General features: G+C 44.0%; 8 protein-coding genes across 8 annotated transcripts; 5 read left to right on the forward strand and 3 right to left on the reverse strand.

The window, feature by feature from the left end:
• Nucleotides 1-469: 469 nt before the first annotated feature.
• On the reverse strand, nt 470-3,172 carry V865_000725 (uncharacterized protein; the record flags this gene model as incomplete). The annotated part of the gene is made up of 10 exons (XM_066224554.1): nt 470-523; nt 582-643; nt 713-857; nt 925-1,138; nt 1,223-1,492; nt 1,565-1,667; nt 1,733-2,069; nt 2,276-2,683; nt 2,907-3,086; nt 3,164-3,172. The coding sequence occupies 10 exons, from the start codon at nt 3,170-3,172 to the stop codon at nt 470-472; spliced, it is 1,782 nt and encodes a 593-aa protein (XP_066080651.1).
• Nucleotides 3,173-3,562: 390 nt separating this feature from the next.
• V865_000726 (uncharacterized protein) lies at nt 3,563-6,737 on the forward strand (the record flags this gene model as incomplete). The annotated part of the gene is made up of 9 exons (XM_066224555.1): nt 3,563-3,661; nt 3,724-3,946; nt 4,002-4,109; nt 4,184-4,556; nt 4,630-5,033; nt 5,111-5,319; nt 5,390-5,558; nt 5,625-5,926; nt 6,000-6,737. 9 exons carry the CDS (start codon nt 3,563-3,565, stop codon nt 6,735-6,737), a joined length of 2,625 nt encoding a protein of 874 aa, XP_066080652.1.
• Nucleotides 6,738-7,979: 1,242 nt separating this feature from the next.
• V865_000727 (uncharacterized protein) lies at nt 7,980-9,973 on the forward strand (the record flags this gene model as incomplete). The annotated part of the gene is made up of 12 exons (XM_066224556.1): nt 7,980-8,089; nt 8,206-8,308; nt 8,387-8,459; nt 8,555-8,625; nt 8,707-8,795; nt 8,873-8,945; nt 9,025-9,164; nt 9,231-9,266; nt 9,350-9,412; nt 9,480-9,597; nt 9,677-9,754; nt 9,839-9,973. 12 exons carry the CDS (start codon nt 7,980-7,982, stop codon nt 9,971-9,973), a joined length of 1,089 nt encoding a protein of 362 aa, XP_066080653.1.
• Nucleotides 9,974-10,687: 714 nt separating this feature from the next.
• On the forward strand, nt 10,688-13,184 carry V865_000728 (uncharacterized protein; the record flags this gene model as incomplete). Its single annotated transcript, XM_066224557.1, has 9 exons — nt 10,688-10,831; nt 10,927-11,053; nt 11,175-11,533; nt 11,613-11,694; nt 11,754-11,818; nt 11,890-11,912; nt 11,991-12,254; nt 12,441-12,562; nt 12,652-13,184. The coding sequence occupies 9 exons, from the start codon at nt 10,688-10,690 to the stop codon at nt 13,182-13,184; spliced, it is 1,719 nt and encodes a 572-aa protein (XP_066080654.1).
• A 353-nt stretch (nt 13,185-13,537) lies between these two features.
• V865_000729 (uncharacterized protein) lies at nt 13,538-14,600 on the reverse strand (the record flags this gene model as incomplete). The annotated part of the gene is made up of 3 exons (XM_066224558.1): nt 13,538-13,740; nt 13,823-14,200; nt 14,306-14,600. The coding sequence occupies 3 exons, from the start codon at nt 14,598-14,600 to the stop codon at nt 13,538-13,540; spliced, it is 876 nt and encodes a 291-aa protein (XP_066080655.1).
• A 296-nt stretch (nt 14,601-14,896) lies between these two features.
• V865_000730 (uncharacterized protein) lies at nt 14,897-15,777 on the forward strand (the record flags this gene model as incomplete). Its single annotated transcript, XM_066224559.1, has 3 exons — nt 14,897-15,187; nt 15,332-15,531; nt 15,606-15,777. The coding sequence occupies 3 exons, from the start codon at nt 14,897-14,899 to the stop codon at nt 15,775-15,777; spliced, it is 663 nt and encodes a 220-aa protein (XP_066080656.1).
• A 230-nt stretch (nt 15,778-16,007) lies between these two features.
• V865_000731 (uncharacterized protein) lies at nt 16,008-18,408 on the reverse strand (the record flags this gene model as incomplete). The annotated part of the gene is made up of 9 exons (XM_066224560.1): nt 16,008-16,147; nt 16,259-16,470; nt 16,567-16,688; nt 16,766-17,098; nt 17,210-17,421; nt 17,520-17,782; nt 17,879-17,964; nt 18,030-18,191; nt 18,262-18,408. 9 exons carry the CDS (start codon nt 18,406-18,408, stop codon nt 16,008-16,010), a joined length of 1,677 nt encoding a protein of 558 aa, XP_066080657.1.
• A 1,839-nt stretch (nt 18,409-20,247) lies between these two features.
• V865_000732 (uncharacterized protein) lies at nt 20,248-23,653 on the forward strand (the record flags this gene model as incomplete). Its single annotated transcript, XM_066224561.1, has 6 exons — nt 20,248-21,206; nt 21,268-22,132; nt 22,230-22,356; nt 22,424-22,811; nt 22,975-23,479; nt 23,540-23,653. The coding sequence occupies 6 exons, from the start codon at nt 20,248-20,250 to the stop codon at nt 23,651-23,653; spliced, it is 2,958 nt and encodes a 985-aa protein (XP_066080658.1).
• Between the last annotated feature and the right edge of the window lie 2 nt (nt 23,654-23,655).

The raw sequence follows: 23,655 nt of genomic DNA on the forward strand, positions 1-23,655 counted from the left end.
CCCTATCTATCCATATGTTAGAAGGATATTCGGATCGATGATTTTTTGATTCTTCCGAAAGTCGTATTTATCAACTCCTCGATCAGCTGACTTTGTACCACACAACAGTAAACGACACGATCATAAGTGATACATTGCCAATGCATAGGTAGCACCATACTCCGCTGTCTCTTGCGCTGCTACGTCCTCTCAACGATGCATATGCCCATCGTTGTCCTCATCCTCGACATGTCTGCAGATGTACTAGTCAGTCATTCGGGTCGAGTGAGATACCCGAGATAGCGTGAGATCCGGAATCACGGTCCGATCTTTTGCCGGGCCGTATAGTGCGATATACTCAATAATGGATTTATGAATGTAACATTTTCATACAGATATATGTATGTATATATGATAAATGAGGATGGGACCTTTTGCTTCTGCTCCCTGCATCTCATCTCGTGACAACAGTCATGTTACAGCTGACCATCTATCGAGTTCGGATGATACCAGCGTTGATCAACTTCTGGATCTTTTGAGCGATCTATAAACAAAAGTCAGCTTCACGTCTGCTTGGGCCAGAGTACTGTTTGTACACTCACCATAGGATTCTTCATGTGATCTTGTAATGCCTTGGGGTTCTGTTGAGCATCAGATAGGATTTCTAAAGCATCAATCAAGACTCAGCTCTAATCATATTCGCAGAAAAAGCCAAAGTCCGTTGACAACTCACGTCTCATAATTGGATCACTCATGATCTCCTGTACCGCAGGATCCCTCATCGCTCTCTCATAAGTCTCTTCGTCAGTCTCGGTAGATCGTTGAGATTGGATCTGTTGTAAGATCCTAGTCAAGTTTGTTTCCAGTTCACGAGTGTGCTATACGTCAATGTAGTGAGAAGATCAGCGCGATGGATCTCGTGTCTCTAACAATCAGCCAACTTACCTTCTTCTCGGTGTCAGCTTCGGTAGCTTGTTGCAAAGTTTCCAAAGCGCCATTGAGCTCCTTCATAGCTTCTTGCACAAGAGCCTTTCTGATGTAAGCTTTGATGAAAGTACCGTCGATCTTGATAGCTTGTTCGGCATCTTTGAGAGCTTCGGGAAGAGCCATCAATTTTTGATAGCATGATGCTCGGTTGTTGTATGCTCTTGGGTCGGTTCTGCATGAGCAAAAATACAGTCAGTAAGGAATACGATTTGAGTCTGGGAAAGACCCAGTCAGACCAAATGACTTGATTACTCACGGTAATCTCTTGACAGCTTCTGTGTAGTGTTTGACGGCACCAGCGTAATCACCAGCTTTGAAAGCTTCGTTACCTTCCGTTCGAGCAGCGTCAGCCAATTCAGGGTTGATGTAAGCTTGTTTGTCGGCTTCAGCTTTGGCCTTCTCGGCTTCTCGAAGCTTAGTCAAGACATCCGGGGTTCGATGTTCAGTGAGTGACTTGGAGTAGAACTTGATGGCGTTGGCTAAGTCACCGAGCTTGCTGTATGCTGAACCGATACGTCCGTATGCTCTGTTGATTGTTTTTACTGTTAGTCAGGCGGTTTTGGTGGCATATGAGGACTGGAGTGGTATTTTAACTCACTTGGCGAATACTTTGTAGTCCGCCCTCAGATCTCTACCTTCCTCTACTGCCTTTTCACATGTCTCAATGCATTTCTCATACTCTCCTTTTTCGAAGTATACAGCTGAGTTGGCGTAAGAGCGAGTCATCAGCTACATCAAGTCTACGGACGAAACCAATCAAACTTACCAGATAAGTTGGTAAGGAAAGTGACATCCTTAGGATACACTTCCCATGCTTTACTGTACAACTCGATAGCTTCATCGAATTTTCTAGCTTTGTACGAGGCGTTTCCCTTGGTCTTCAGCTCAGCAGCTTCCTTCTCAGCAGCGACATCGGGGTTCTCTTCTTCGACTTCCATTGGTTCTTCCTTGGCTGGAGCGGGAGCAGGTGCGGGTTCAGGTTTCTTCTCAGCTGCTGGTGGAGGAGTGGGCTTGGATGAGGATGCTTCGGGTTGTTGAGAAGAAGGGAACGGCTGCATGCCTGGGGGCGTCTCGTTGCTGCCCTCGGGTCTTTCCATTGCGTCCTGATAGCAAGGTAGAGTGCGTTAGTTGAACTGACACCATCAAAGCATTCAGAATTTCAGAAGTATTTTCGAAAGCACATAGCCAAGATAAAGGGAAGTAACAAATAAAGATGAACACTGAACTGAGGGACATCAAGAGCTTGACAAGGAAACGAAGAAGCAAGCCAACCAAGCCAAATCAGATCATTCAGTACATATTCACTCACAATATCAATACCCATCATGACACCCAGAACAGTCAACATTCTTGGATCACCCATCATCGCACCCATATCTTTACCTCCTGAAGCTTGTAATCTCGCTACCGATGATCTGAACGAAGGATCTTTCATGAAATCTTTTGTCTTTGGGTGATTCTCCAATTTCGACACCATCGAAGGATCGTTGAATATCTTGCCTAATCCCATATCTCCTCCTGGACCGAAAGGTGATTGAGCGTCTGAGTCCATCGCTCGCTTGACGTCGGCTAAACCTTTTTTGAGTATGTCAGAGTTGGGATCGACCTGAAGACCTTCTTCGTATGCCATCACTGCTTCGGGGTATTGACGCAGACCATGGAGGGCTGCTCCTTTTCTGGCGTAGCCTTTTGAGAAGGATGAGGAGAGTTGGATGCACTGTGGAGTTGTAGGTGGTTAGCATGTGTAGATTTATAAGAGTAAGGTTGAGTGTATCTGGTGGTGTGGGGTACGAGGTGGTAGGTTGATACTATACAACATGTATAGTATACCATATACAGTATATGGTATATGATATATATGATATAGTATATCATATATATTATAGTTCTATTCCCCCGTCCCACCCCTAGCTGCCACTATAAGGCAAGAGTAAACCCACCTTCTCAGCATCCTCCAACGCTCCCTTATAATCCCTCTGCCCCGCCTTTGACGCCGATCTATTACTATACAACACATGATTCCCCCCATCTATCTCTATAGCATCACTATACAATTTCGCCGCTGTCACATAATCTTTCGCTGAGAATGCCTTGTTGGCTTCTGCCTTGATTGCGTTTGCCTATGAGATGGGAGGAAGGAGGGTGTAAGTAAATTGGTTGACCACGAGATGATTCTCTGATGGGTATATTGACTCACGTCTGACATTGTGTCCTATTCTTTCTTGTCTCTGTGGTAGATGAATTTGGGACTGTGTATATGAAGTAGAGAATGGATGAGATGACAAGGATGAATATATGGGATGTGAATGTCCCAAATAACACCTCTTTGTCTGGTTGATCGTCGAACACTCGAGAAAACGAATGATCCACCTCCACCTGACACACACACACATACCTACTTCGGATCTATCCTTATCAATTGGTGGATTTATATCCACGTCACTAATGGAATGGCGCGACTCTACGCGTTTGAGTCCCCTGAATATCTACTGCTACGCGTTTCCTTGTCTACTTATTCCTCCTCTCTTGCTATACATCCATATCCCACTCTTCCTCTACCTCTATCCTACCTCATCCCAGACCAACACACCCCACAATGGCAGAGCTACCAAGCACACAAGACCTCATGCCAGTCCTCGCAGATGATCTCATGCGAGATAGGGCCAGGCAGTTCGTAGAGTTCCTAGACGATGATGTGAGTTCGCTTCCTCCCCCCACTCTATGGCTACACGGCTGAACCTTTGGTAACCCTCATAGACACAAGCAAATTACAACTATCGAGAATCGATCAAGAGGATGTTAGACCTCGAGCAAGTACGATTGATAGTGAACCTAGATGATTTGAGGGATTACGAGAGGACATACGCAGATGGTCTGCTCTTACAGCCTACTGAATACCTCCCCGCTCTGGACGCTGCTTTGATGCAGCTCGTGCAGAGTTTGCATGATCCTACCAAACACAAGATCACAGGGAACGAATGTGGGTGACCTTCGAGCTAAGAGATGGCGGATTTAGCTAATGCTAGGGATGATAGATTACGTCGGTTTAAGAGGTTCGTTTGGTCAACAACATTGTAATCCACGTACGTTGAGGAGTCACCAGATTGGTAAGATGGTCAGTTTGGAAGGTATTGTGACCAGGTGTAAGCTTCTTTCAACCATACTATCAGTTAGGTACGAAAAGCTAATTCATGTATGAATATATATATATACACAGGTTCATTGGTCCGACCTAAAATGCTCAAATCGATTCACTTCTGTCCCCCTACCGGTAAATTCCATTCTCGTTCATATCACGATGCGACCATCGTTGCCCCTTCATCAACAATGACGGGATCGACAACAGTGATACCTCAAGACGATGGAGCAGGTCATCCTCTATTGATGGAATATGGATTATCGACTTTCCGAGATCATCAGACGATAAGCATCCAAGAGATGCCTGAACGTGCGCCTGCAGGACAGCTACCGCGAAGTGTCGAAGTGGTTCTGGCAGATGATTTGGTGGATTGCTGTAAGCCTGGTGATAGACTTCAGTTGGTGGGAGTGTATAAGCCTTCAGGTGGTGGTGCTGGTGCAAGAGGTTTCCAGTGAGTGGGATCCATCCATCTTGTCTAGAGGATCTTGACAAACGAGCGAATTCACTGATTTTGGTATTGATAGAACCTCAATAATCGCCAATAATATTATCCTCCTCTCTTCGAAACAAGGTGGTGGAATTGCCCAAACTCCTCTCACCGACACGGATATCCGAAATATCAACAAGCTCTCCAAGCGTAAAAACATCTTCGAACTTTTATCTCAATCCCTTGCACCATCAATCTATGGATCAGATTACATCAAATCTGCTGTCTTACTGTTACTCTTGGGTGGAGAAGAGAAGAATCTGAAGAACGGTGCGCACATCAGAGGAGATATCAATATTTTGATGGTCGGTGATCCTTCGACGGCTAAATCCCAAATGTTGAGGTTCGTCTTGAACACTGCACCTTTGGCCATTGCTACCACTGGTAGAGGATCATCCGGTGTAGGTTTGACGGCTGCTGTAACCACTGATAAAGATACTGGTGAGTCGAGTTTCTCTGTACGTCCAGAAAATCGATAGATAGGAGTCAGGCTGACCTTGTGGTTACTTCGATTATAGGTGAAAGACGTCTCGAAGCTGGTGCGATGGTCTTGGCCGATCGAGGGGTGGTGTGTATTGATGAATTTGATAAGATGTCAGATGTGGATAGAGTAGCGATACACGAAGTCATGGAACAACAGACTGTAACCATCGCCAAAGCTGGTATACACACTTCGCTCAATGCTAGATGTAGTGTTGTTGCCGCTGCAAACCCCATTTACGGACAGGTAAGTACAAGATCACTACCAATTCAGTGTCATATCTATGTGGCTAACGAATCACATCTTTTGTAAATAGTACGATGTGCACAAAGATCCTCATCGAAATATCGCATTACCGGATTCCTTGTTATCTCGTTTCGATCTTTTGTTTGTGGTCACGGATGATACGGATGAACAAAGGGATCGAATGATCTCAGAACATGTACTGAGGATGCACAGATACCTTCAACCAGGAGTAGAGGAGGGTGAGTCAAGCACGTGCAAAGACAAGATCTAGCTTGTGAAATTGAGACTGACTTTTTTGTGTATAGGTGCACCTGCTATCGAGAACATATCTCAGAACCTTGATGTGGGAGGCGACGAGGCGGAATCACGAATCACCGAGACTCCCGTCTTTGAGAAATTCAACCCTCTCTTGCATGGTGGAGTGACCACTTCATCCGGACGAGGAGCCAACAAGAAGAAAGAAGTATTGAGCATCGCTTTCGTCAAGAAATATATCCAATATTCGAAATCACGATGTCATCCTACGTTAACGAAGGGAGCGGCAGATTGGATTGTCAGTGTCTATAGCGCGTTGAGAAATGATGATTTGGCTGGAAACCAGAAGAGGGTGAGTCGCCATTTGATCAATCATACTTATTCTCAGTGTGGAACCTGGTTGCTAATTCCGGGTTCTCACATAGACCTCCCCTCTCACCGCGCGTACGCTCGAAACGCTCATTCGTCTCTCCACCGCCCATGCCAAGGCCCGTCTCTCGTCGACAGTCGATGAGCGAGATGCTATGGCCGCAGAGGAGATCTTGCGATTCGCATTGTTCAAGGAAGTGCTCAAACCTGAAAGGAGGAAACGACGAAAGCTCAATGCGGGCGTATCGGTCGATGATTCGGATGAAGAGGATGAGCAGGAAGATGCAGAGGGTGAAGAGGAGATCGCCACTGGTGGAGTCACTGAATCTCAGAGGGAGAGAGCTAGAGAGAAGAATAGAAGGATGGAAGGTGGACCTCCCCTTAGAGGTGCATCTACACCTACACCCAGAACACCTAGGGCTACTAGATCAGCTGCTGCTGCCGTGGGTGGTGCTGCTGGTCAAGGGGAAGACGAGGATGATGTTGAGATGGGTGAAGCAGAAGCTTCATTAGGTCTTGCTCCTCCCGATGCTGAAGGTGAAGGAGGTATAGAAGAGACGGATGCGGAGATCAACCCTCGAAGGTTAGATTTGTTCCGAAATCGATTATCAACCATATTCGAAGATCAATTAGACGCAGATGGGATGATAGATTTCACTGAGCTTGTTCCCAAGATCAACGAGGGTCTGTCAACTGAGGAGATGTTTGGTAACAGGGAAGCCAGAACGGCTGTGCAGAAGATGAATGATGGGAATGAGATTATGTTTGCGGATGGAACGGTGTATAAGGTTTAGTAGGATAATAGTATGATACTCTCTCTTTCGTCTACATGATCGATTTAATGCTTTAAATACTTCTTCCGCCTTCAATCTTTGTTCTTTGTATACAACAAGTTTTTTTCTTGTCTCAAATGGTCATTACCTACGTGAACCGCTCGCTATAGTTTCCATTTTCTGCTGATCTGGGCATGTATATGTATGTATCTCAACCTGCCAGTCTGTCAAATGGACCTATCCACTACAAGCCATTGAGATCGTCACACGATCCACTATGAATGATCCTGTTTACAGCGAGAATTTCGGGCTTTGCTACAGTATGAGATGATAGTACCGTCAAGGCCGCTAACTTCAGTATCTCATCAACGATTCACGCGGTATTTTTTGAGGTGTGTGGCTCGTGCGTTGATGCTTCATATCTTACTGCCTTCCATCAATCACCAATCATCAGCTATACGAGCTCATACCGGATAGTCTGGTCGGTGTTAAAGAGAAGATAGATATGAATTGTACTATGCAACCAGTCACCATATGGGTCATAGGGGTCAAGCATCATTTAGACTTTAACTTTACTTCATAACCATCAACTAGCTAAACTCTATTTGCAGTAATTCGTCGTAGATTGTCATTTCCGTTGATTTCGGTTCGGTTCCATCCTCGTTCCATCAAAGGATGGGCCTTTCATTGATTTTGATTTCGGTCTACTGTATCTTAATCGCATGAAATAATTTACTTTGGTCTTGATGGTCGAAGGAAATAACAATTCCGAGGAGATAGAGTATACACAGATACGAGGTACGAGGCCAGTCCGAGCGCACGCTAGTCACGATGGCCTACGATGGTGAAACAAATCATTCATCAAATCACATTATACTATCATACCATCAGTAAAGGTTGAGTGTCCGACCCATGATGCACAGTACATGATATACGAGGCTAATGAAGTGCATTGATCTTATCCAGAATTTTCATTTCCTCAATTGTAAATCTAGTGATGAGATGATGAAGTATCCGAATAATCTGGAAAGGAAGGGAGTTTAATTTCGATTTTGATTTTGCTTGGATACCATGAGAGATAGATTGATACAAAATAGAGAAGAATATTTTCTCGAAAGATATCTTACAGATTACAGTTTCCCCCTTTCTACTGTACTCGTATAATGTTGCTTCCACTTCAGTTTGTCATTCATTCGACACCTGGACGACATACTTTTCTCCTTTGACTTTGCCATCTGATACAGTACTCCTGAGATTCACAAAATGGCTGAAGTACCCGATATCGCCCTCATGCCACCTGAGCAAGTCGAAGCATTAGCTCAGATGGCTCTAGGATCTGCTCTAGGTTATAACCTCGGTCCATGGATTATTGGGTAAGCGGACTCTCGACTTTTGTCCCTTGACTCGTAACTCCTACGATCGACTCTTGTCTTTGTGGCCTTATCATGCTATTGTCGTGCTGATACAGTCGGGTCGGTTTACACTGCAGAGTGATATTTGATTGTATGGCTTTTGGGATCTTGGTTCATCAGTATCAAGTTTGGTGGACTTATTCTAAAGATTCAGAGAGATCTATCATGTCCTGGCTTACGGTGAGACCTACCCTACCCTGTTATATTATCATCCAGACCAGCAAAGACTGATATAATTTCTTTTCCTCTCGGATTTAGCATTACGTCACGTTGAATCAAATTGGTTGGACGGCATATATCATTTACTTCGGTATGCATTATTTCGTCTACAGTGAGTGAGCTACTATCAGTCATGTATAATACAGTACGGAAACGGAAGTCACTCAAGTTGATGGAAATCGGTTGGATCGTTTTACCTAAATGCAGACTTTGGCAGATTCGCGGTGTTTCTCGATGTCAAATTGGCTATGATCTTTCCAACATGGGGATGGTCTGTTGTAAGTTCACGATACCAACTACAATACTCATATCCTAATTGACAGTGATTGGTTTGTGTGTTGGATATTTTATATTTGTAGTCCGGTCCAATCAAATTCTTCTACATTCATAGAACTTGGCAACTCAATAATCGTAATTGGTTTCTAGCCATTTTCTTGAGCGCTTTGAAGTGAATTACTGCTATCACTCACTAAGCAGACAAAGTTAGAGCTTGCTGATAAATGTATCATGTGATTATTCTGATAGTCTCGCAGAATGTGGAATGTGCATCTTCCTAACTTGGAAATTCAGTACTCTCAGTTCAGGTCTAGAAGCTGCTGTAAGTCTTGACTTGTACCATATACATATACAGGTTGGATACGTCACTGATAGGGAGACATCATTGGATCGTGTCGCAGAAAATGACAACGGTAACTCAAGTGTGGCAAGGGATGTCACTCGGTTCAGATGTGATGATTACAACTAGTATCGCTTATGCTCTGATCAAATCAAAGACGGGTTGGTCTCAGACTGATGCGTTGATCAAGAGATTGGTACTGTGAGTCTAACCATAGAATCATGGCGTAAAAAGGAACCTCCCGCTAACCGTATCGTGATTTCATAGTATTACTATCGAAACTCAACTTGGTCCTACCATTCTGTAAGCTGGCTTCTGCTGATGATTCCCTTGTCGATACTGTATAATATTCGATAGCTGATTTGGACGGTGCCACTTCACTGTAGTATGCTCGCATTCACTATCCAATTTGCCATCGCTCCTCCGGCAGCTCTCTCTCAATTCTTCGAGTTAGTTGACTATCGATACAAAGTGTGAATCTGTACTGATACATCACTTCGACGATCTACCTGCCAGCCTGCTTATCCCTAAAGCTTATGCTATCGGTTACTTCGCCACTCTGAACTCTCGATACTTACTTCGAAGAGCCGCTCATGGATCTTCCGACTCTCGTGATCCGTCAAGTAAACATATCGTGAGTTACAGTGACCCTCTCTGATAAGTTGGTCCCACAGAACTGAGCTGATCTGATCTGTGTGGGCGCAACAACGCAGAAATCAAATACTTTTGCAATGGGTTCTGATAGACTTCATCAAGATACCGTTCATGTCGAAGTAGATAATTTCACCGAGGTGGGTCCACGATTCTACAGGACATGAAAAGATTTAGTATACTGCTGATCAAAGATATCTGAATGTTGTGTGAGATGTGAATAGTCCCATTCGATGCCTCAACTTCACTCTAAGAGCGTTAATCGAGATTTCAAAAATATCAATGAAGATTCGGAATCTATCGAGAATTTGGATTATGCCACCAATCTTTCCAAGAGGAATTTGAATAATCTGGCATAATCTGAAAGCATGAAATATCGATGAATGGCGATAGCATTTATTTTACTTCGGAAGTCCCAAGCAAAAGTGGGATGTGAACATTGTGCAATTTCCATTACAGTACTTAGGTTGATCGTACTTCGTATCGAAACGATTGATATTTCTCTCAACTGATCTATAACTATCCATAACCCTTTACTATTCACATGCAAATTTAGATACTCTCGTTTAGTAAGTTATACATGATATCAATGACAGCAATAAGTAACTTGTTCCCAAATGACAAAAATAAGGTTCATCCTTATGCCTCATCCTTTTCTGCCTTTCCTTCCTCTTGAGACACGACACGGCGTAATCCGTACCTCAGGTCAGATCTTAGTATTTGATCGGATCAATGTCACAGAAGAACCGTGCTTTCAATTCCGTTTTATACTTGTGCTAACTCTCCATGGATACCATCAATCCGAAGCACTGATACCTCTCCTCGCCCTGTGGCGGACGCTAGTCTTTTAGTGTGTCCGAGGTATCCTCGGTTCTGAGATTGCTTATCACATCACACCACTAAAGGGAGCGAAGGTTTTGGTCGACTGTGACTCTTTGGGCTGATTACTTGTATGACTCCTTGAAATAAGATTGTTGCATTTTCTCGCGTCACATTATTTGTTGTCACTGTACTTACTGTAGATACAAAACTACTGTATACTGATCATATTCTTCGGCAGACACACCATCGCGATGTCTTGGAATTTCGACAACCCACCCTTCTCTTCTGGAGCAAAGAATTTGAAAGATGTTCTTCCTCATATCTGCCTTGTGATATTGGGAAGTATAGGTTTGTATGTCTTGAAATCATTGGTTTCGTATATTGGAGTCTTGAGAGTGAGTGCTGTTCATGTCAATAGCCTTGAATTACCGAACTCTGCACTGTTCCCACAGAGGTCACTTGATGATGAGTATTGTATGATATGCTATAGCAAGTCAAAGGTCTGCCTACTCGACATGGTTTGTTTCCTGCTTGGGAAGTAGGTTTAAGACCTAGATTACCTCATATACCGTGGTTGTTCCCTGTCAACAGCTTTTATACTAGACCTGAATTTGATAGTAAGTCCAGTATTGGTTGTCTCTCCCTCGATCTACTCGTACAATCTACTGTAGCTGTATTTTGGAGTATATCACCCAAGAATTAAAGACTGATCACTGATATTTCTATGATATTAAATAGTTTATCAATCATCTCAATCGGACTTATTGGCATTCACAGTCCTCGCCCTCCCCACCCGTCCAGTATACTTTATCGGTTCACCCCAATTGGCCAAATACATTTGTACGAAAACTTCGTCCTTCGGTAAAGCCTCTTTCGAAAAGCGTTATGAAAACATACGACAATTTGGAAGTAATATCGTCAGTGCTTACGATGGTGAAGAACATAGAAGACATAAAAATGCGATTAGGGGTTGTTTCGGTGAAGAGATTTTCGAGAAGGTTTGGGAGAAGATGACGGAACAGGTTGATACGATGTTGATTGAGGAAAAAGTTGATGAAGGGGGAGTGATAAGGGATGTGGCGAAGTTGATGATCAAGGTGAACAACTTTGCCGTTATGGAACTGGACTATATCAAAGTAATATTTATCTGATTTTGTTGGATGTGTATCCGTATAGGTCACTTTCGCTGTCACTGGAGAAGCAGGTTTTGGAGAGAAGATCCCTTGGAATATCCAAAGATCAAATGGTGAAGGTGAAAGTGAGTATACCGTTTTTTATGTGACGGAGTAAGTGAGCTTAATCGTAATGCATTTGTAGTGCCATTCGTTGAATCGATGGAAGCCATGGACGAAAGTCTTCTACTTCAATTCTTGATGCCTTCTGTAAGCCTCACTTATTCATTCATCATACGACGAGGCTAATTCGATTGATCTATTTATTTAACTTTTCGCAGTGGGTACTGAAGGTGGTTCCTAGGTATGTATCTCTTCCTCTCATCTTTTCAGACTAGTGATCCGAAAGAAGTTTCCGATGGTTGGTCTGTCTTGTTCGTAGTTTAAGAAGATACGGTCGAGCACGTCGAGATTACCTCAAACACACCCATAAATTATATCAAAACAGACGTGAACAATTGATCTCAGAGGACGACCTGTCCTCCAAACCGCCAAAGGACATCCTAGGGGCACTTGCTCATTCTCAAATCATAGCTGAACGGGGTGCTTCTTCTTCTTCCGACTCAAAGACCCAAATTGGAGGCAAAGGTTATGGTAAATCTGTTGTGGGGTTGAGTGAAGAAGAGGTCATATCTGACATGTGTGAGTGAACCTTCCGTTCAACAAAAGCTGAAGGGTAGTCTAGGCTGACATCGGTACATTGGCATTTGATTGTTGGATTCTATCAGTCGTATTCCTTGTGTGAGTCAATCATCGAGACGACAGTTGTCATATAACCTTTGTCGATATCGGCTTGTTCACGTTGTTGACCATGATGTTTCATTGGCTTTAGTGCCGGTCATGAAACCACTGGTCATACACTCGCTTTCATCCTGGCTAACCTCGCGTTATATCCCGAATGGCAGGATGAGCTGTACAACGAGATCAAAGATGTCTGTGGGGATGATGAGCCAAGTAAGTAATCAGTCAACAGTAATACAGTACTTACAGTACAGTAAGCTGACTTAGGATTGTCATTTACTGTTTTTCTTTCGCTACAATAGATTATAGAAATATGAACCAACTTCCGTTATGTCTCGCTTTCGCCCTCGAATCATTAAGACAACACGACGTTGCTCGACTAATTTTCAAATACGCCACTGAAGATGTTCTCGTCCCCTACTCTACATGGGATAAAGGCGGCTCGAATGTCATTCAAAAGCAACATCTTATGAAGAAAGGAAGTTTGATAGGATTGGATTTACCTGCCTGTCAGAAAAACCCATATCACTGGACCGAAACCGATCAATTCAATCCCCGAAGGCATCTATCAGGAAAAGAGGGTGGAGGAGAGGATGTACCGTATTTAGGGTTCAGTCTAGGAACAAGAGCTTGTATAGGTAAAAGGTTTGCGGAAGTTGAAATGGTTTCTTTCATGGCTAGGATTATACCTAGATACAGAATTAAGATTAAGAAGGAAACAGAGGGAGAGGAAGAGGGTTGGGAACAGTCAAGAAAGAGAATGATAGATACTGCTTATGAGGATTTGACGTTGACTCCTGGTAAATTCGATTTGATCTTTGAGAACAGGGAGTGATCAAGTGTAGTCGATTTTTCCACTTGACTTTCTCTCTTTTCCTATTTCAAGATAGAATGAATGTTTATGATTACGAAGATTGATGAGCAGTTGTGTTCATATACGTCGTGGTAGATGGGTTAATATGACATGGGCTTTTTTGGTGCACTTCTTGTGTATTGTTAGGATGTCAGTTTCAGTTTCTGCCATGTATATAGTTGTTTAGGTAATATGTTGGTAAACTAATCAGACCATATTCCCTGGTGGGCAAAGTGATGCGTCGAGGTTCAGAGTCAGTATCGATAGAAATACAGACTGAAAACGGGTAAAAATGTAGTATATCTTACACTAATACATCATAAACCAATCCTATCCTACCTCGTACTACCTTTCCTGACCATATCCAGGAAGCTTTCCTTGGTCAAAACATCCTCCTTGTTACCACCTCTACCTAGGATATTATCTTTCTCCTTTTTCTTACCTACTTCGGGTTTCAGTTTGGCCTGCGCAGATAAGGAAGTCATGGCTGCTTCGGAATTTTTAGATGCGAGGAGGATGGCGTTGAAAAGTTTGATTACTGTTAAAATGAAAGGTATTAGCGAATATACACTTTTGGACGATGTTTCCATCGCCTATCAGCAGAAAGAAGAAACACCTACCACCTCTCTGAGCAGTCTTCCTCAAACTCTTCTCAAATTCCATCCCACCCATCACTCCATCACCTGTACTCCAACCTTCTACGACATCTTTCACTCTCGCTTTATCCTGTTTCTCCTCTTTCTCAGCCTTGAGCTGTCTCCTCGCTTTCGCTTCTAGCGATACCGATGATTTCGCGGGTGGTTTGTGCGCCGATAAAGCTAAGATCGGTTGCTGTTGTTGAACTGTCTTACTCTCTCTCTGCTTCTCTTTCGTTTCGCCTGGAGTGTGGCTGATAGTCTTCGCCTTCTTTGATTTTGATTTTTGAGTTAATGGATCGGCAAGTAAAGTGGTCAAGGTGGATCCGAACTCTGTTGCGGTAGTTGTTGATCTTTTACGTTCTGTGGAGATAGATTCCGAATCAGTCTCATGTTCCGGTATTACAGATGATATCTCCATCAAAAGTAAGATGAGAACGAAGTAACTCAGGTGCCAAGTCAACTTACTAGTACTTTTCTTCCCTTCTTTGCCCTCTTTACTCCTCTCAATCTCTTCATCCGTATCCATCTCTACGTCTTCATCTTCGAAACCAGATACATTGCCTTCACTTTCAGATTCTAGATCTTCTCCCTTGAATCGTGTAGGTTTAGTAGCTAATGTGACTGATCCTTTCGACTTGCCCTTGGAGTCGGAAGTGGTGGTTGATGGACCTGCTTTGTCTTTAGACGAAGAAGCTTGAGCTGGGATGGAGGAAGATGATGTCTTCTTCAGTGCTGATTTGAGCTTGGGCGGTGCTGACATCTTGTACGAAGTGGATTGATGGGTGTTCGTTAGTAATATGAGCGACAGGTTATAACATACACTGCAGGTAACAACGAATTCAAACTTTTATCATCTCAACAACAAAACCTTCATAACCGGTCCAAGCAGCATTTGATTCCGTCTTGGCTCTGAATGCGGACATCGCCGCCTGCCATCTCCATCTCGAATAGGTCGAGGTGTTCGAATTCATGTCAAGAGTCGTGATACAGTACAGCCTATCTAACAGCCTACTGGTTAACATATCGTATACATACAAGGCCAAAGTCAAAGTCAAAATGCGCTCCCTAATCAGCATATCGGCCATACTCCTGGCTTCGTCAGCAGTCTATGCCGAATCAGCAACATACAAGATACACCATAGATTTTTATCCCATCCTTCTCCTTCTTCCCCCACGCCATTCCAACATCTCGGTAATCTGTTGGTACAAGATACCCTTACCACACTTGAGGATGGACCAGCTGGGTCAGATCAGCAGACAGATGATGGGAAGGGATGGTATCAGGTCGGAATCCAGCTGGATCAATATGATACGCAGGAAGAATGGCTGATAGGTTCCACCAAGGCTGTAAGTCAAGGATACTGATCTACAAATCTTCACACTTGCGGGATGATACCTCCGCTTGTTCAATGCCGAACATCCGCTCGTTGTCCGGACGTTATTGTTCATTCATGTGCTGATCATGGTAATTCGCACTCACTTCGAATATAGTGTTATTTATCCACTTCATCACCCAAAATTCAAATTCACCTTACCACCTCTTCAATCCCTTCTTCAATCTCCGTCATACCCCATCCATCATCGATATCATCTTGTTTGAGCACTTCCAACTCCACCATATCAGTAAAACTACCTGCAGGATTGAATGAGGTGACATTTGATCTGATAAAGGATATACATAATACATATAGGTAAGTATATACAATTCCCACTTATCATGTTATGATGCGGATTGCTAATTTCCTCAACTGATCACCTACTTTAGCCCCTCACTCGCTCCTCCACCTACCGTCGACCCTACGACAGGCTCACCCGCTCCTCCCGAAGTGGAAAAGACTTTCTTCCAGAAATATTGGATGTACATCGTTGGTATAGCCTTGTTCTTCGCTATTCAGATGGGTCCCGATGAGCCTAGAGGAGGAGGAGGAGCGAAGTAGTTTATTCACCTTACGTTCTTTCTTTCTTCTTTCGTAAGGGGGGAAAAAGGTGTACAGCGCGAAATGTCACTCAGTAGTCTATTGGTTGGTATTAAAGACATGTATAGAGTAATATATAAAAATGCCTACAGATAAATCCCAAGATATCAATACAATCCGATCCATCACCCGGGAATTGCCAAAACACGAAAACTCGTACCCATACTACTGTAAGCTATCAGACACACCGCCTACGCCTTATTCTTGCCTCCCCATGGAGGAGCGTTCCCATAAACCCAAGGACCTGCTGGTCCTACTAGTTCAGGTTTGAGATCCGATATATTGTTCGCGCCGATGTTACGCATCGTGTTGGTGATTTCTTCAGCTAGGACTGTGTTGTCGTGTAACAGATATAGATTAGCCTTTGTATCTCTGAACAGATGTGTACATATTTATGTAGATATATGCTGATCCAAAAATGAGTGATGAATTTTTTACTCACTCTCACATAATCTTACTACACCATCTTCACCATGGGTTCCATTCGCATATAAGAAGCTTCGTCCTAGCCCCACGGCTTTGGCACCAAGTGCTAGAGCTTTCACTACGTCCGCACCTGATCGGACACCTCCATCCATCATCACGTCGATCTTGTCGAATAACTCGGGTTTGTTGATTCGCATTTCATATAATAGATCTATAGGGGCAGGAGCGCTATAACGACCAATCGAAATTTAGCGAACAACCTCTTTTACCTCATTGGTACGATCATCGTGAGGGATATTGCCAAAGATTACAACTCGTACTCACAAATCACATTGTCTTCCACCGTGATTGGATAATATTATACCCTGTACACCATGTTGAACGCATAACTCGGCATCTTCCATACTTTGGATACCTTTGACGATAATAGGGAGGTTTGTATTTTTCTGCATATCGATCGTATAACATAATGTCAGTCACAGCATCGAACGATGACATAACGAGTGTATGAAAATTCACTCACCCGTATGAACTCAATATCTTTCCAAGTCAAATTGGTATCCTGATACCCCGATATAGCCTGACTAACACCCAGGGGAGCCTTTGACTTTTGCTGACCATCCGATGAAGGTGGAGGAGCCACAGCCGTCTTTGCTCGTACATCTCTAGTCCTCTTGGATCTCCAGGGAGTATCAACCGTAAATATTATTGCTGATGCACCTAGTTCCGTAACTTTCTTTAAGAGAGCCTCGGATGCCTTTCGATCTTTGTTGAGGTAAATCTGGAACATGACTTGTTGGTTTTGTTCGCGGGCTGACATGATTTCGTCGAGTGAACAAGAAGCGTTGATTGAGATCTATACGTTTTGGAATAAATAAAAGTTGGTAAGCTTATTAATCTTTTCGATCAGATTCTTCTCGATCGACAGTAAGTTGGGACAAGAGGAACAGTAAGGGAGCGGACTTACACCTTGTACGATCCCACATTTACCAGCACCTTTAGTCAAATTCACCTCACCCAGCGGATGACCCAATTTTGCCATTGCAGCAGGAGAGATGAACACGGGTAGAGCAGTTTTCATACCTACAAATTCGGTGTTGATCGATCCGTTGGTCGCATCACGGAGGATCCGAGGTCGGAAATAATATCGTTGGAAAGCATCTTGGTTCTCCGCTGCGGCTATTATCGATAATTGGAATCTCTTTTAGTGATATTTGTAGATTTGTGATACACCCGATGTGAGGTGGAAAGGCAGAAAATCCGGGAACTGAACCCACTGAATTCCCTATCAGCCGCAGACTTATAATAATTCCAAGCTGTCCCTGACAAGACTTGCTCCGCCCAATCTTCAAAATCGTTCACTAATAACATCGAATCTACCGGAGGTAACTTCTTTCGAGCTTCTTCGATCCTTAAATCCTCTTCTGTAGGTTCTTCTTCGGTGGGTTCGGGCATCGACAGGGGATCTACAGGACCTAGGTGTTGGGATGGTTCGAGAGTGTCGAGTGCGTCGGGTGGATGAAGGGGTTTGAATATCTTGCTGTCAAGGTGTAATAGGAGATTTATCAACGCAAGCATGAGACAATTACCTGATCGTCTCAGAGGGACCTTGATATGTGAGATTCCAGATACTCACGTTGCATCTTTACCTGCGTTAGCCAGGATGATCTCAGCTCCTCCTGGATGTTGTTCTAGGAAATCAGTCACGTCGTATACATTGCCCTATGATTCCAATCCACAAAATATGAGCTCCAATCTATTGTGAGCTAGTATGGCTAGCAGCTTACATCGATTATGACCCAACAATCATCGTGCTTGGTATGTTTCTGGACTTCCTCGAAACTTATCAGTTTCTGACCTGACGGTTGCTTTGTACCAGGGTACTTGTCTGTACCTTCGTCTGCTTTGATGGATGGGATGAAGAATGTTTTGTAAGTTATTGCGATCCCCTGACAGTGATCACTAGTAAATCAGCTTCCTACTACATGATCGTTAATTTGGTGGACAGACGTGACTCACTGCTGCTGCTGCTGCGCCTACCACTAGACTTGTCCTATGTCTTGAAGAAGCTGCGCTCGAGGTGAAGTACCTCCCTCGGGCAGTTGCGCGTACGGATACTGATCCTACAACGGTGGATCTAGCAGCCCTAGGTAGATGTCTGAACATGTTGCAGATGTGGTTGAGTTCAGTACAAGGATGATGATGATTGATCCACTTGAAGCTATGTGTTGACGAATGATATCTTGATCAATTGTCTCGCTCAATATTTTTGGGATACCCATGGATTCATCTCGGTCCGGCTGACCCGATAGAGAACTCCCCCACTTCTAAGTGGTACACTCACTTAAGGAATCAGCAAGAGTGGGGGGAGTGCCTAGATGTAGATATGGATGACGATGTGCCACATTCGTGCAGTGAGTGCTAAACTTTGATCTTGAGAATGACTCTCTCGATCGATGATGAGTTTCCAGCAAGATGCCACTCCCCTCATCTCACGTGTATCTTACGCAACATGTTGCTTACCCCTGTATTCCAGCTCCAAGATTACATTTCCGCTGGAAAGTGCTCCCTCCCTTTTGTGCCCCTCTCCCATCTTCTTATCCCGTGTAGACCAGTCCTGGCTTGAGAATTGGACAGACAAAGGGTAAGGACGATTGTGAGTAAGCGGCAGGACAGTTGCTTAAAACCGGCCAATCTTTCATCGATCTACATATATTTGTGCGGCAAATACAAACAAAAATACTTGTAAACCAATTAAGGTTCGAGATCGATCATGACATGATGACGAGTACCACCCTACTTTGCGGTTTTTTTAGTTTTTTCTTTTTCTTTTTGCTGCTTTGCGTGTTTGGGCTGTTTCACTCGATGGCTTTTTCCCGTCCATCTGTATGATTGTGGTATTATTGTTTGTACGTGTATGTTAATATCAATTCGTCCATTTAGAGCAAGACTTCTGTCAAAAGAGAATAGTAAAGTCCTAGAGAATACTCGTAGAACAGCATCGGATCTTTTTCTTAGATATCCGTCTCCGTTGATGGATTGGGATGGGATTGGATATGTGAAACATGAGATATGCAGGGTGAAGCCTTTCGATACAATTATCCATACACAGTCCTCGTAGTAAATGCATGGAATCTACTGTATGAGACAGCAAAGTATACAGCAAACTGGGTTTTGTTTTGTCCGATGATGAAGGGGTACTATTGTAAAAGGGTCCGAAGCGCCACAAGTAGTTGATGATCGACACTTTGCAACCTGTACCACCATTTCGTCCCATTTCTTCACTTTCTTCATCTTGATCAGTTCTTGCTTCATTTGCGCTGTCACCACTGCCATACATACATACACGAACCAGCGCAACGTAGATCACTTTGAGCATAGATTGAATCACGAGAATAAGAGTTGATGGACTGAGGTGAGTTTGAGGAATGTAAATTGAGAATGGTGTTTCACTTCTTCAGTTCTTCTCATTTTCATGATTTGATCTGATCGTGGGTACCTGACCATTAACCAGCTCCTTATGCTGTCGTCATCATCACCTGTTTTCCACCACCTGCTATCCATCTTACATACTCCTCTGCCATCATCTGCATCATCTTCATCTTCTGTCTCTACTTTGCTCTGCATTGAAATCATTCAAAAGCATACAGTAACTCACTTGATCCATCCTCGCATTATCGATCTATCACTCATCACTATTTCTTTCTTCGCCGATCTCCAATTCTGATAAACGTTCCACCCTCCCAGTCGACAATCGCCCCAGTCGATAATCGATCGCATATACATATAATACTCCAACGACCTATACAATCCATCACTCATACAATCAACCATTCCCATCTTTTCATTCACTCTCATTCATGGTAGATCGACATTGTTAGAACACAATCGATCTAGCTGATCGTTGTAAATTAGACTATTAGAACACACAACAAAGACAAGACTCTTCTACGTTCATTTGTTTGTTTGTTCTTCAATACTCTTTTTACTTTCGATCGGTTTATCATGCCCACTCCACCCTCATCATCAATAGTCAATATGGCCCCCCGATCGACTCCACCACCACCTTATAGGGCTTCCTCGCCATCGGAGCACCTTCACTCCACCCATACCGATCCTTCTTCATCATCGATGCGCCGTACATCCTCATCGTCCAGCTCCGCCCATCCATCATCGGCCTATCCTACTCCTGATCTATCCACTGCACCTACTACCCCTTCGCACTCCACCCCAGCCATCGGCACTCGATCGTGGCGACCGACCGCCAATGTGCCCTCACACGTCCATCGGCGACATCGCAGAGTGGGATCGGACGACGGAGAGGCGAATCGATGGTTATCGGAAGACGAAGGGGTGGGATCGAGTAGTTCAACACGCAGGAGAAGACGCAGTATGGGTTCGAGAAACGAAGATCGGGATAGTGGAGGCGGTAGCGATGGTGGTGGTGGTGCTGGACCAAGTACCTTATCCAATCGCAAAATCACCAATACCGAAGAAGCTTTAGACGCCATCAACCGATCGAAGCGATCACTCGCAACTAGACCCCAACCTCTTCGAATGTCTTCGTTCGACTCCCATCCTACACGATCTGCCCCGTCCCCCTCCGATGCTCGACAATTTCAATCAGGTGCTGCTGTTGGATCCGATCCCCCGCAGATCGCACAGCTCATTCCTCCCCCCATATCATCCGAAACTGGTGTTGGACTAGGTATAAGATCGAATGATGCTGGGCCTATACCAGTCATTCCTACTAGTCAATTACCTATCGATCCCAACGGTGGCATTATCCCACTCATATCGTCTGCTGGGGCTGTCCCCGATTTCGCAAGTGGTAGAGGCGGTGATGGCATTGGTGGTCTTAACATACCTGTAGCAACTGGTGTGGCAGAGGATATCGAGTCGGCTGCCTCGAGGCTGGAGAAGAGGAGAGATATGGTTGACAAGTTGAGTCGTGTATTAGGATGGTAAGTGATATCTTGCCGTCATTCCGCACATCCAATGGTTATTGACTTGTAAATCTTATAGCGCTCTGTGTCCTTTGGTCGGTGGTCATACCCCTTGTCTCCACCACCCCATCACCCTTCCATGTGGTCATACTTTGTCGTCAAATCACATATTCATTCCTTCTCCACCTCCTCTCCATTTCACCAATGAACCGCCACACGAGATTTTCGCTGCCCAACAACGACAACATCAACAGCGATTGGCGATTTGGGCCAACGTCATGTGTCCGATTCCGACCTGTAAGAGGTTCAGTCCAACGGCTAGCGCATCCAGTGTGATGACAAACGTAGAATTGCCTGGAAGTACCAATGCAGAGCAGGATAGTCAAGGTGGTTCTGACGCGGAGAGAAATGTGATGTCAGCATCAGGCGTACACTACTACCCACCAGCGCCTACTCCAAGTACTATGCCCGCCCCCCCACCAGCATACTCTTCCGAAGCTCCTTCTGCTGCAACGGCATCTCCGTTACTTGACGTCACAGTCGACAAAATTCTTGCTATTATACAGAAAGAGAAAGTCAGACTTGAAAATCAAGCAGTCAGAATTGTAGGCGAGGAAGATACAGATGTCGAATCGTCTGATAGTTCAGATAACGAGGCTGAATCTTCAGTTTTACCCCCTACTGCTTCGCAATCTTCGTTGACAGACGATTTTTCTCATTTGAACCATTCTTCATCTTCAATTAGTCTGAATAGAACTGGCTCGAAGAGGCGTAGAGGAGAACGCAGTGAAAGAATGACTAGAAGATTATTACCTAGGTCAAGTTTGGGTCAAAACAGTCAAAGTCAAAATCAAGATAATTTTGAAAAAGAATTATTAGCAACCTTGGAATGTGATGTATGTGCAATGTTATTGTATAACCCTGTGACTACACCTTGTCAACATGTAAGTGATCGATTTTATTCTCATTCATCTTCTCGGCGATTGACCCATTTACGTGATTTCATTCTCGAAATATCTTATTAATATTGGTACTGGTTAGTCATTCTGTTCGAAATGCCTTTCACGTTCCTTGGACCACTCTTCAAGATGTCCTGTGTGCCGACAAGATCTACCTAGTTTCGCATTCTTCCAGGATCATGCGGTTAATAAAGTGATATTGACTATTAGTGAGTTTCATCTTCTAACGTATTTCGCCTTGGATATCAGATACTAACGGTTGATCTGCTTTTTTAGTCAAAACTTCTTTCCCTGAGGAATACATTGAGAGACAACAGGCTATCGAGAGGGATGAACGAGATGCGCGACTCAACACGCCCATCTTCGTTTGTACACTTGCTTTCCCGGGGATGCCAACGATCTTACATGTTTTTGAACCGAGGTACAGATTGATGATCAGAAGATGTATTGAATCTACTTCACCGAGGTTCGGAATGGTCTTACCTGCCAGAGGAACAGGTTCACCCCAACTTCAAGGCCTCATGGAATACGGTACGATGCTGGAAATCCAATCGGTACAGATGTTACCTGATGGACGATCTATGGTGGAAACTGTCGGTACGCATAGATTCAAGCTTTTGGAGAAAGGTAACCTGGATGGATATACTGTTGGAAGAATTGAAAGGTATGTTTCTTCCCACCATTGCTCACAATTTACCAGTAATTTGTTTCGGATATGGAGGTTTCATATCGTAGAATCATCTTTTCTATTTCATATGCCCGAACATATTGAAGTTGATTGCAGCGCAGTATCGCTAACTTTGTCCGATGACTCTAAACATATTCAGGATCGACGATGTCTCACCCGAAGAAGAAATCGCCATGGAAAGAGAAGCTGTTTTAGCTCGCGCAAACGCCACAATGTCTCGGACTAAACCCGCTGGCCCTTCAGGTTCAACTTCATCTCCGGTCATCGCTTCTGATACCACTCCTGAGGAACCATCATCAGCTCCAGGTAGTGCTAGTGCTTCCACTACTGGGATTCAAAGTGGTGTACCTGCTATTGCTTCAGCATCACCAACGGCTGCTGTATTTGGCGGTATACCGACATTTGGCGCTGAACCTGGATCGGTGGACTTCGCCGCTTTAGCTGCTTCGTCGGCTCAATCTCAGACTCAAAACGCCACAAGTGTGGATGATACACCTGAAACGACCGAGGAGCTGATGGCTATCTGTCAAGCGTTCATTGATCAGCTTAGATCAGGTAGTGCACCGTGGTTACTACAGCGACTGAACAACACATATGGATCTATGCCTACTGATCCCAGTGAATTCAGTTATTGGATGGCTTTGGTGCGTCAACTTAATCATGAGCACAATGGAATGTGATGTACTGACACGATCGTCCTGTAGGTGATGCCAATTGACGAATATGAGAAAGCGAGATTATTACCTATTCGATCACCGAGATTGAGATTGAAGTTGATTGTACATTGGGTTGAATCGCTAAGGTCATCTTGGTGGTGAGT

This window comes from Kwoniella europaea, chromosome 1 (assembly GCF_036810445.1).
Source record: "Kwoniella europaea PYCC6329 chromosome 1, complete sequence".
In the NCBI taxonomy this organism is placed as follows: domain Eukaryota; kingdom Fungi; phylum Basidiomycota; class Tremellomycetes; order Tremellales; family Cryptococcaceae; genus Kwoniella; species Kwoniella europaea.